General features: G+C 49.8%; 1 protein-coding gene and 1 pseudogene across 1 annotated transcript; both read right to left on the reverse strand.

Annotated features, from left to right (window-relative positions):
- Positions 1-2,142: 2,142 nt before the first annotated feature.
- LOC123068690 (serine/threonine-protein phosphatase alpha-3 isoform-like) lies at positions 2,143-3,319 on the reverse strand (annotated as a pseudogene).
- A 940-nt stretch (positions 3,320-4,259) lies between these two features.
- Positions 4,260-4,878, reverse strand: LOC123064849 (light-regulated protein, chloroplastic-like). The gene is made up of 3 exons (XM_044488254.1): positions 4,694-4,878; positions 4,425-4,583; positions 4,260-4,332 (listed from the first exon to the last, which is right to left on the reverse strand). Exons 1-3 carry the CDS (start codon positions 4,864-4,866, stop codon positions 4,260-4,262), a joined length of 405 nt encoding a protein of 134 aa, XP_044344189.1. The 5' UTR covers positions 4,867-4,878.
- Positions 4,879-12,666: the final 7,788 nt, after the last annotated feature.

Consider the following 12,666-nt stretch of genomic DNA (forward strand, 5'->3'; position numbering starts at 1 on the left):
CCCACCCCACCCCCTGCGCGCGCAGCGGATGCTGATGACTGCGCATATTTCGGCACATACTAACGTCGCTCCGGAGATGACAAGGGGAAGGGCGCGAAGCATTGATGTTTGATTTGTGTATATGTTTCTAGTCCTAGATCGTACTCGTATGAACTGGTTAGCATATCCTAGTGTTATGTATATGAACTTGTTATGTGATTATAACTTACTATGTCTGGTTGTGTGAAATGAACAGATATGCGTTTATCGACGTTGTGTTGATCTAAGTTACATGGTTGTATGAACTTGTTATGTTGATCTACGTTATAAGGGATACGGTTAAAGGGTCAAATTAGGCCACACCCGGACTTCCTAATTTCACCAAAGTTTTGCTAATTTTTACCCCTTATAATATGCCCCATACCAGTGTTTCCTCCTAGTTTTTTTCGATCGCACAAACGGGTTTAATGGTCGAGACCACGGATCACTCTCAATAAAGGCTTATGCCAAAAAGTAACGACAGTGATGTCAAAGTTTTGGTGGGATGAATCTCTTGACAAGAGGAAAATGCACTGGCAATCGTGGGAGAAGATGGCTGTTTCTAAATCCAAAGGAGGCTTGGGTTTCCGGGATTTGGAGCTGTTCAATGATGCAATGCTCGCAAAACAGGCGTGGCGGCTGCTGGACAAGCCAGATAGCCTATGCGCGCGTGTTCTTAAGGGTAGGTACTACCCAGATGGAGATTTCTTGCAGGCAGGTTGCTCCGCCAGCGCTTCCACTACATGGAAGGCGATAATCACTGGTAGGGAGGTGCTCAAGAAAGGTTTGATCCGAAGAATTGGCGATGGAACTACTACGGAAGTATGACATGACACAATTGGATACAAGGAAGCAACACTTTCAAACCAGTATGTAATATGGGAAGTGATCCCATACACCTTGTATCGGACTTGATGAAGGAAGATGGTGAGTGGAATGAGGAGATTATTGAGAGAACTTTCATTGCCCCGGATGCACAAGCTATCCTCAACATGCCGAGACCGCGGGTAGCGGTAACAGATTTTTGGGCATGGGGTTATGAGAGGTCCGGTTTGTTTACGGTTCGTTCAGCGTACCGGATGCTGTTGGAGGCCCGGGAAAATGAGTTGAATCAGGTTGGCAGTTCCTCCCAGGGGGAGGAGGTATGGAAATCACTTTGGCGCTTGAAGGTGCAGCCAAAGATACGAATCTTCTGGTGGCGGGTCCTCAAAGGGTTCCTGCCGGCGAAGGAAGAGCTATGCCGACGACACATAGGGGAAGATCACACTTGTCAAATGTGCGGCAACCATGAAGAGTCACTGTTTCACTCTCTGGTTACATGCGATCATGCAAAACTATTTTGGAGGGAGGCAGAAGATTTCTTTGAGCTCAAGTTACCATGGCTCCACCCAGCCACGTGGTCCAGGGACTTGCTCGATTCTAGCTTGATTGGAAGGGACAGGGCGACCATTGTTATATCAGTCATGTGGACAATTTGGTCAAGCAGGAATAAATACACTCATGAGGAGATCAAATACCAACCCGGAAGGTCGATGGTCCTGGTTAAGGAACTCATTCAGGCTTTGTACATCCCTTCGGATGCTGGTGAGAAGAGAGGTCTTCCGAAAGAGAGATAGAAACCACCGGAAGAAGGATGGTGCAAAATTAATACGGATGCCGCGGTGGATGTGCATGGTGTTTGCGCAGCGATCGGATGGGTATCCCGGGGTCATGAAGGAGATCTCATGCTAGCCGGGGGCCGCAAGCTACCTGGGGTGACTGATCCGTATTGCGCTGAATTGTTAGCTGTCAGGGAGGCTGTGCGTCTGGCTATGGAGAAGGGCTGGACGTGGGTGACCGTCGAGACGGACTGCAAAACTGTTGTAGAGGAGTTCATGGCAACGGAGTGCAGATCGGCTGGGAGCCCAATTATCAGCGAGATTAGATCATATCTCCAACACTTTCAGGGTTTCAGACTTAATCATGTTAGTAGAGATGCCAATAATGTAGCTCACTGGTGCGCCAGAGAGAGTATAGCTAGCACATCATCTGTAATTTCTTTTGATGTTGTCCCTGAGTCTCTAACTGCCCTAGTGCAATCGGATGTAAACCGTCTTATTATTGAATAAAGGCCTGAAGGGCGGTTCTAAAAAAAAAATCTAGTAAAACTTCGCTAAACGGGATAAAAACCTGCATTACATTCGAAAACTGAAATCCACTCTTAATTAAACGAAGACACGACGAGCCGGAGACTACAGTACAGGGCAAGGCGTCAGAAACTAACATGAATTATGTATGTAGGACTAAAGAAGATAAATAGGAGCCGGAGGAGGAGTGGCAGCAGTAGCATCAGGGTGGAAGACGCGGAAAGAGCAGGCGAGGTCACCGGCCACGGTCATGACGGCGCCGTCGTTGCCACACTTGCCGCAGTAGTTGGGCGCAGAGAACACGGTCACAAGCTTCCCGCCGGCGAACTCTTGGTCGTACCCGGCATCCTTCATCTCGTGCGCCCTGCACACCATTGCCAGCCCGTGCCTCTCGCAGAACTCCTCCACCACGTCGGCGCCGAAGGTGAAGGACGTGCTCCTGCGCGGGTCCCCCCACCCCCAGTCGTCGCCGTCCGCGGCGGGGTCCGACCACAGCAGGTCGCACACGAGGCCGGACTCGGGGACGTCGGCCAGCGGGCGCTTGATCTGGCGGATCTGGTCCGGGCTCTCGAGCTCCGGCGAGAGCCCGCCGTGCACGCACAGGATCTTCTTCTTCTTGTTCTTTTTACTATCGCAGCCGACGAGCGCCGCCAGCGGGAGGCAGGCGAAGACGGCGTTGAGTTCCTCCCAGAGCCTGACTATGCGGCGGCCGCGGGAGGCGCACTCGGAGTAGAAGCCGTACTGCTTGTTGACGGCGGCGCACTCGTGGTTGCCGCGGAGGAGGAAGAAGGCGTCCGGGTACTTGAGCTTGTAGCCTTGTAGGCGAGGAGGAGGCAGATGGTCTCGATGCTCTGCGTGCCCCGGTCGACGTAGTCGCCGAGGAAGAGGTAGCGGTTGGCGGCGGAGGGCGCCCCGGTCTCACGGAAGAGGCGGAGGAGGTCGGGGTACTGGCCGTGGGTGTCGCCGCAGATGTTGATGGGGGCGGAGAGCTCGAGGAGCGTCGGCTGCTTGAGGAGGAGCTCCTTGGCGGCCGCGCAGAGGTGCCGGATCTCCTCGCCTTTCAGCGGCGGGGCGGCGGACGGCAAGCTCAGGGGAGCCTCCGCGTCCAGGAGGCGCTGGATCACGTCGTCCAGGTCCAAGTCAGCCGCCATCATTTGTTTTTTCTTACTGCAGGATTGATCGGAATTGCTTGATTGATTGATCGATCGCCAGCGTATTTGTAGGTAGAATAGGACGGACGGGCCGATCGTAGTTGGGTCGGAAGCGGACTCGATCGACCGGGATTATTATCTCTTCTCTTCTTTTTTTCTAAGGAAAATTTTATCCTTTTTTTAACTGAAAACCGCCTCAACTATCTCACCTTTAATTTTTTTAACGGTTTTCTGCAAATAAAATTATGTTTTTGTTGCGAATCAACCTGTGGTTGAGTTGGTTAGGTGGGCAGTGGTATCCCCAACCCACCAGGGTTCAAATCCTGGTGCTCGCATTATTCCTGGATTTATTGCCCTCAGTGGGAGGAGACGTTCCCGTTGACGACGAGGCGCCTACGGTGACTTCGTAAATTTCAAGAAGATATGCCGGCTCAGTCTCTCGGAGGTGCTCATAGGGATAGGGTGTGCGTGCGTGCGTTCATAGGGGTGAGTGTATGCGCGTGTATATGAGCGTTTGTGTCTGTACTGATGCTCAAAAAATTATGTTTTTGGTTGATGACTGCATTTCGTCTATCGGAGGTGCTCATAGGGGTAGGGTGTGCGTGCGTGCGTTCATAGGGGTGAGTGTATGCGCGTGTATATGAGCGCTTGTGTCTGTACTGATGCTAATTTTTTTTTATGTTTTTGGTTGATGACTACATTTCGTTTATCGGAGGTGCTCATAGGGGTAGAGTGTGCGTGCGTGCGTTCATAGGGGTGAGTGTATGCGCGTGTATATGAGCGCTTGTGTCTGTACTGATGCTAATTTTTTTTTATGTTTTTGGTTGATGACTGCATTTCGTTTATGTGCAATACAGTACAGATAGCGTAGCAGCATGTTTTTCCTTATTATTCACATGATACATCGATAGATCCCTGCTAAGAAGCAGTGCAACTTGATGGATGTACTCCTGCTACTAGCTAGCTACTTGGTGGTTTGGTAGGGCGCCTCGCAGAACTCGCCGCCAAGGTCGTCGCACGCCTCGTCCGGGAACACCCTGCATCCATCCATCCACACACAGTTTCCCGTTATAGTGACATCCTGACAGGTGAAGTGCTCCAGATAATATGATTGTGAAGGCAGGGTTACGTTTTTGGCTCGTCGTAGGCTAGGTACTCCCTCTCCACCTCCGGCGCCCTCGCCGCGGCAGCCGGGCCGCCGGTGCCGGCGCCGAGCTTTATCTCCGGGTACATCTGCGCGTCGCAGGCCTCGCCGCCGACCAGGTCGCAGGCCTCCATGGGGAACACCCTGCACCCCGCATTGGCCACACGATATGGCAACCACCAGATGGCAGATGATGATCGGTTCGGCTCAAGCTTAACTAACCAAGGAGGAGGGAGTGAGAGAGAACGTACTACGAGACGTTGGAGCTGTAGTCCGCCTCCGGCGCCGCCGCGGCCGACGCACGGACGCCAACACCCACAATCCTCCTGCCGCCGCCGGCAACGGTGGCGCTACTCCTCCTCGCCGCCGGCCTGCCCCTTACGGCGACAGGAAGCACGGCCGACAAAGCAACGGCAGCCTGCATCATCTTCTGGTTAATCTGATCCTGTCTATCTAGAAATCTGAATACGAGGTTGTGGTGCTTTTTGTAGTTAGCTCCGACGATCAGGCTAAGGCCAACTCCGCCGCGCGACCCATCTTGTCCCGTGCGTCCGTTTAGAGTAAAACGAACGAATAGCGCGGCCCAACGCGCGGCCTTAAACGGACAAATGTCCGGAATCTATCCGTTTTCGACCCATCCCCGGTCCAAAGTTGCGCTCGGTTTGGGGTGAAACGGAGACGCGCGGACGGCCGCGACGCACGACTAGGCCCGGCCCGGATGGGGGGGCAGGGGGGCGGCCGCCCCGGGCCCCCAAAATCAGGGGGGCCCCCACGTATGGTGTGCTCTCTGTATCCAGCCCGTGTGCTCTCGGCTAATTTTGGTGCAATAGTGAACATTGGCTGTGGGCAAGTAAATCAGTGATTAGCTAAATTGGTGGAGTTTCCCTCGCGCAGGTCCGCGCATAACGACATGAGCGATCGACCTAGCGACATATCCCGCAAGCCCTAGAGCGAACCCGTCGCCGACACAGCCTCCTCCCGCGGAGTCCTCCCCCGATGATTTCTCATCCAATGGCGGATGGAGTAATTTCATGTTCATCGCCCTGGAGAGGAGTAACAACACCACCGGCCCTGGCAGGCAGTTTTAAAGATCAGGTTAGCATCTTCCTGATGCATCATCCAACGGAGCTAGCTAGATTGATATGTGACTAGTTGGTGACAGAGTTATTAGATCAAGTGAATTAGCGGAGAGGAGTAGGACGTCGTTGTCCTTCTGACTAATCTTTTTAATGCAATCCTTTGGATTAATTAATCTGGTCATGTTGGAGATCGATGAAAGATGAGGGGAGAAGATGTCTAGAATCCATGGGATAATGATACTCCCTCAATTCCAAAATATAGTGCGCCCGCGCTTTCCGAGGTCGAACTTTGACCACAAATTTAACGAACAAGACCGATTGCGGCGGGAGAAAAAGTTACATAATTAAAAACTTCTTTCGAATACGAATTCACTGAAATAATTTTTGCTCCCGCCGCAATCGGTCTTGGTAGTTAAATTTACGGTCAAAGTTGAAGCACGGGGATAGAGGAAGCACTACATTGTGGAATGGAGGGAGTAATAGGCAAGCTGAAATTAGTTGGAGGATTCATGGTCGATTCAATATGATTAGGTGGCAAAATTAATTTTTAGTGTTGCAAATTATGAAGCTATTCTACCCGCGTGCCACCAAGAGCAGTTCAAATTAGTTTTTGTGAGCCAAACTATGAAATATACAATGAATGAAACTTCCTTGTCAAAATCTTAGCAAAAGTGAGAAATAATAATAATAATAATAATAATAATAATAATAATAATAATAATAATAATAATAATAATAATAATAATAATAATAATAATAATAATAATAATAATAATAATAATATCTAATTAGAACCTGGAACTAAGTCGACCAGCTAGTTTTGCACTCCATGATAATTTTTTATAATTTTGAATGAATATAAGGAACCTGGAATTAACAACAATTCATGCTTAAATTTTATCTAAACATGCACATAATGATTATAATTTTGGATATATAAAGGGCCCCCGATTGTATTTTCGCCCCGGGCCCCTGAAATCTCAGGACCGGCCCTGCGCACGACCTTGTCCCCCCCTCCCCCGTGGCCCGCCTGTCGGGGCACTAGCAGTCCCCCCTCCCAACGCTTCGACCCTGTCTCTCCCGCCCCGCCCTGCCGCCGGCGCCGCCGCTATTCTCTGGCCGCCTCCTCACCGCGCAGCCCTCGGCCGTCCATACCAAACCACGTGTAGACATGGCCGCCACCACGCCCGCGCTTTCGCCGTAGTTTTGGCCGTCGATCGAAGGAAGTTTGGCCGTCGCCGTCTTTGCCAGTGGCAGAGGAGACACGACCGTCGCCGACGTACCACGGCGGCCGCGGCAGCTTCAGACGGCTCCAGAGCGGCCAGTAGCCGTCCGGCAACCACCCCTGCTGCGTCGAGGTGATCATCGCGGCCTCTTCGCCACCACGACCGCAATGTGTTCGACATTTTACCCACAAAGGTATGGACAGTGGAGTTGAGTTTTTCTTCCATCACTTCCTTTGTTCATCAGACGATTCGTCATCGGATGATGAAGATCTTGTGGTGGCTGCATTGGTCGTTCACGACCACATTCAACGGCAGCTTCCTCGGTACAGGGGGTCAGTCCCTGGCCGTGCTCCCAACCTGAACCGCAACAGAGAGAGAGGCCATGCCCTGCTCTATGCCGATTACTTTTTCGACAAACCGCTCTTCAAGCCGGATAAATTCCGTCCCCGTTTTGAATGGCAAGGCATGTGTTTAGTCGTATCCGAGAGGGAGTGGTTGCTCATGACCCGTATTTCTAGTGCAAGGCGGATGCCCTTGGCAAGCTTGGGTTCTCCTCTTACCAGAAATGCATCACGGCCGTCCACATGCTTGCGTATGGAATTCCAGGCGATCTGGTGGATGAGTACGTGCGTATGAGCGAGACAACATGTCTGATGTCAATGTACAAGTTCTGCCAGGCTGTGATCGAGGTGTTTGGCCCAGAGTACTTGAGGCAGCCAACTGTCGTTGATACAGAGAGATTGTTGGCGACCAACACAGCTAGAGGCTTTCCAGGCATGCTTGGCATCATAGATTGTATGCACTGGGAGTGGAAAAATTGTCCATTTGCTTGGTAGGGACAGTACAAGGGGCATGTCGGCGAGTGCACTGTCATATTAGAAGCGGTGGCATCGCAGGATCTTTGGATATGGCATTCTTTCTTCGGCATGGCAGGTTCTCACAATGATATCAACGTGCTGCAACGTTCTCCAGTCTTCGCGAGGCTTGCAGAAGGCCGCTCCCCACCTGTCAACTTTGAGATCAACGGCCACCAGTACAACAAAGGATACTATCTAGCTGATGGTATATATCCTCAGTGGTCAACTTTTGTGAAGACAATCTCCAAGCCCCAAGGTGAGAAGAGAAAGAGATTTGCCCAAATGCAAGAGAGTGCTAGAAAGGATGTGGAATGTGCTTTTGGTGTGCTTCAATCCCGATGGGGCATCGTTCGATACCTTGCACTGTCATGGGATGAAAGGATTCTTTGGGAGGTGATGACTGCTTGTGTGATCATGCACAACATGTGTTGGGGAACGTAGTAATTTCAATAAAATTCCTACGCACACGCAAGATCATGGTGATGCATAGCAACGAGAGGGGGATTGTATCTTCATACCCTTGAAGATCGCTAAGTGGAAGCATTTATCAATGCGGTTGATGTAGTCGTATGTCTTCACGATCCGACCGATCCAAGTACCGAACACACGGCACCTCCGAGTTCTGCACACGTTCAGCTCGATGACGTCCTCGCCTTCTCGATCCAGCAAGACGGGCGAAGTAGTAGATGAGTTCCGGCAGCACGACGGCGTGGTGACGGTGTTGGTGAAGACAATCTTCGCAGGGCTTCGCCTAAGCACTACGGAAACTATGACGGAGGATAAACTAGAGGGGACGGGGTTGCCGACGCACGGCTTGGTGTTTCTTGATGTGTCTTTGGTGCTAGCCCTGCCCCTCTATTTATATGTTGAGCCTTGGGGTCGAAACTTGGAGTAAAAGCCTCCACAAAGTCGGTTTCACCCGAAACGCAAGAGTCCTTCTCGGACTCCAGGGCGAGACGCCAGGGTTCCCGGCGTCTGGACCCAGACGCCAGGGACCCTGGCGTCTGGCCCCTGGACTCCGTAAAACTTCCTTTTGCGCTTTCCAAAAACCCTGTGGGCTTTCCCCTTTGGCCCAAATAACATGTTCTCGTACCCAAACATTTTGGGAAACATCTGGAACCCCTTCCGGTGAATTCCGGAACCCTTCCGGAGATCAAACACTATTATCCCATATATCAAACTTTATCTCCGGACCATTCCGGAGTTCCTCGTCATGTCGATGATCTCATCTGGGACTCCAAACAACTTCGGTTACCAACATACATAACTCATATAATACTATATCGTCAACGAAACGTTAAGCGTGCGGACCCTACGGGTTCGAGAACTATGTAGACATGACCGAGACAAGTTTCCGGTCAATAACCAATAGCGGGACCTGGATGCCCATATTGGCTCCCACATATTCTACGAAGATCTTTATCGGTCAAACCTCATAACAACATACGTTGTTCCCTTTGTCATCGGTATGTTACTTGCCCGAGATTCGATCGTCGGTATCTCAATACCTAGTTCAATCCCGTTACCGGCAAGTCTCTTTACTCGTTACATAATGCATCATTCTGTAACTAACTCATTAGCTACATTGCTTGCAAGGCTTATAGTGATGTGCATTACCGAGAGGGCCCAGAGATACCTCTCCGACAATCGGAGTGACAAATCCTAATCTCGAAATATGCCAACACAACATGTACCTTCGGAGACACCTGTAGAGCTCCTTTATAATCACCCAGTTACGTTGTGAAGTTTGGTAGCACACAAAGTGTTCCTCTGGTAAACGGGAGTTGCATAATCTCATAGTCATAGGAACATGTATAAGTCATGAAGAAAGCAATAGCAACATACTAAACGATCAAGTGCTAAGCTAACGGAATGGGTCAGGTCAATCACATCATTCTTCTAATGATGTGATCCCGTTAATCAAATGACAACTCATGTCTATGGTTAGGAAAGTTAACCATCTTTGATTCACGAGCTAGTCAAGTAGAGGCATACTAATGACACTATGTTTGTCTATGTATTCACACATGTATTATGTTTCCAGTTAATACAATTCTAGCATGAATAATAAACATTTATCATGAAATAAGGAAATAAATAATAACTTTATTATTGCCTCTAGGGCATATTTCCTTCAACATGATCGTCGAGGACGAGCGTGATGACAGTATCTTCGACCAAGGATTTGATTTTCAAGGTGACAATGTTGAGCCCCTGCACCAAGAACCAGCCACGTTTGATCAGTTTGTCTACTTCCATCGTGAGCTGCGTGATTGGCACACTCGTAAGGCTCTTCAAAATGACTTGGTTGAGCACATGTAGGAGCATATTGGCAACCGATAGATGTATTGGTTCATTTTATGTTCATTCAAGACAATTTTGATTTGGTTGTAAAACTATCTTTATTAGAGACAATTTTGATTGGGTTGTAAAACTATTTTAATTTTCAAACAATTAATATTTGGACCTGCAAACTTGTTTTTATATGAAAATATGGGCATTTTAGGCCCTGGTGGACGGGATGGGGCAAAAGGATGCGGCCGCACGCTGGGCGCACGGCCACCGCATCACTGGACAGGCCCGGACATGACCCCATTACCCTACCCAAACGGACAGAATCCAGAGAAAACGGACGTCCATTTAGGGTCGCGCGGTGGAGTTGGCCTAAGCAGTGCCTGCTTATATACTGCCATGGATGTGTGAGTGTGTCCTGTTTGGATAATAGTGGGGCCATGTGCTCTCCTTCTATTGGCTGCCCACCTCAATGAGTGAGACATCTCCAGCCGTTGGCCCCCCAGAAGGCGTCTAAAATCGCCGCCCGGGGGCGACTGGCGCAAAAAACCGGCCTGGGGGCGAGTTGGCCCCCAGTCGCCAGCCCTAGGGCCGCCCGAGGCGCGTCTAATTATTTTTTTAAAAAGAAAACATTCAGCAAGTTCGTTTAAAACACGGCTAAATTCAACCAAACTTCGGCGAGTTCATACATATTTAAAATATTTTACACAAGAAAACGCTACTAGGCCCGTCGTCGCCTTTCCGCTCCTTGCCGCCCGCAGCCCTAGAAGCTCTACATGCCGAGGCGCGTGTAGAACTGTGTGTAGTCGCCGTCGCTGTCGCCGTCACCGTCGTCGTCGTTGCCTCCTCCGTGGTCGCCGTCCCTGCTGCATCCCTCCCCAGGTTGGCGCGGTGGGCTGGACGATCGGGGGGCGTCCTCGTCCTCGTCGCTGTCGAGGATCACCACGCCGTGCTCGTCCTCACGCCCACGCCTGCGGGCGGCTATCTCCTCCAGGGCTCGTAGCTGCCGGACTATCTCGTCACGGAGGTAGTTGTCCCGCGCCCACTTTAGGGCCTCCTCATCGGAGAAGCCGCACCGGGCTATGGCTTCGTACTCCACGGGGAGGCCGGGCTCCGGCTTCGGCCTGACAAGTGATGACCCACAAGTATAGGGGATCTATCGTAGTCCTTTCGATAAGTAAGAGTGTTGAACCCAACGAGGAGCAGAAGGAAATGATAAGCGGTTTTCAGCAAGGTATTCTCTGCAAGTACTGAAATAAGTGGTAACAGATAATTTTGTGATAAGATAAATTGTAACGAGCAACAAGTAACAAAAGTAAATAAAGTGCAGCAAGGTGGCCCAATCCTTTTTGTAGCAAAGTACAAGCCTGGACAAACTCTTATAATAGGAAAAGCGCTCCCGAGGACACATGGGAATATCGTCAAGCTAGTTTTCATCAGGCTCATATGATTCGCGTTCGGTACTTTGATAATTTGATATGTGGGTGGACCGGTGCTTGGGTGCTGTTCTTACTTGAACAAGCATCCCACTTATGATTAACCTCTATTGCAAGCATCCGCAACTACAACAAAAGTATTAAGGTAAACCTAACCAGAGCATGAAACATATGGATCCAAATCAGCCCATTACGAAGCAACACATAAACTAGGGTTTAAGCTTCTGTCACTCTAGCAACCCATCATCTACTTATTACTTCCCAATGCCTTCCTCTAGGCCCAAATAATGGTGAAGTGTTATGTAGTCGACGTTCACATAACACCACTAGAGGCTAGACAACATACATCTTATCAAAATATCGAACGAATACCAAATTCACATGACTACTAATAGCAAGACTTCTCCCTTGTCCTCAGGAACAAACATAACTACTCACAAAGCATATTCATGTTCATAATCAGAGGGGTAATAATATGCATAAAGGATCTGAACATATGATCTTCCATCAAATAAACCAACTAGCATCAACTACAAGGAGTAATCAACACTACTAGCAACCTACTAGCACCAATCCCGGACTTGGAGACAAGAATTGGATACAAGAGATGAACTAGGGTTTGGAGATGAGATGGTGCTGGTGAAGATGTTGATGGAGATTGCCCTCTCCCGCTGAGAGGAGCGTTGATGATGACGATGGTAATGATTTCCCCCTCCCGGAGGGAAGTGTCCCGGGCAGAACAGCTCTGCCGGAGCCCTAGATTGGTTCCGCCAAGGTTCCGCCTCGTGGCGGTGGAGTCTCGTCCCGAAAGGTTGCCTTCTATTTGTTTCTCATCGGAAGACTTCATATAGGAGAAGATGGGCGTCGGAGAGCCACCAGGGGGCCCACGAGATAGGGGGCGCGCCCCGGGGGGGGGGGGGGGCGCCCCCACCCTCGTGAGCAGGGTGGGGGCCCCCTGGTCTTCATCTTTGGTGACAATTTTTCTTTATTTATTTTAAGATATTTCGTGGAGTTTCAGGACTTTTGGAGTTGCGCAAATTAGGTCTCCAATATTTGCTCCTTTTCCAGCCCAGAATTCCAGCTCCCGGCATTCTCCCTCTTCATGTAAACCTTGTAAAATAAGAGAGAATAGCCATAAGTATTGTGACATAACGTGAAATAACATCCCATAATGCAATAAATATTGATATAAAAGCATGATGCAAAATGGACGTATCAACTCCCCCAAGCTTAGACCTCGGTTGTCCTCAAGCGAAAAGCCGATAACAATAAATATGTCCTCATGTTTAGAGGTAGAGGCGTCGATAAAGATAAAATACGGGCATGAAGGCATCATG

The sequence above is a fragment of the Triticum aestivum genome, chromosome 3B (assembly GCF_018294505.1).
Source record: "Triticum aestivum cultivar Chinese Spring chromosome 3B, IWGSC CS RefSeq v2.1, whole genome shotgun sequence".
Classification (NCBI taxonomy): domain Eukaryota; kingdom Viridiplantae; phylum Streptophyta; class Magnoliopsida; order Poales; family Poaceae; genus Triticum; species Triticum aestivum.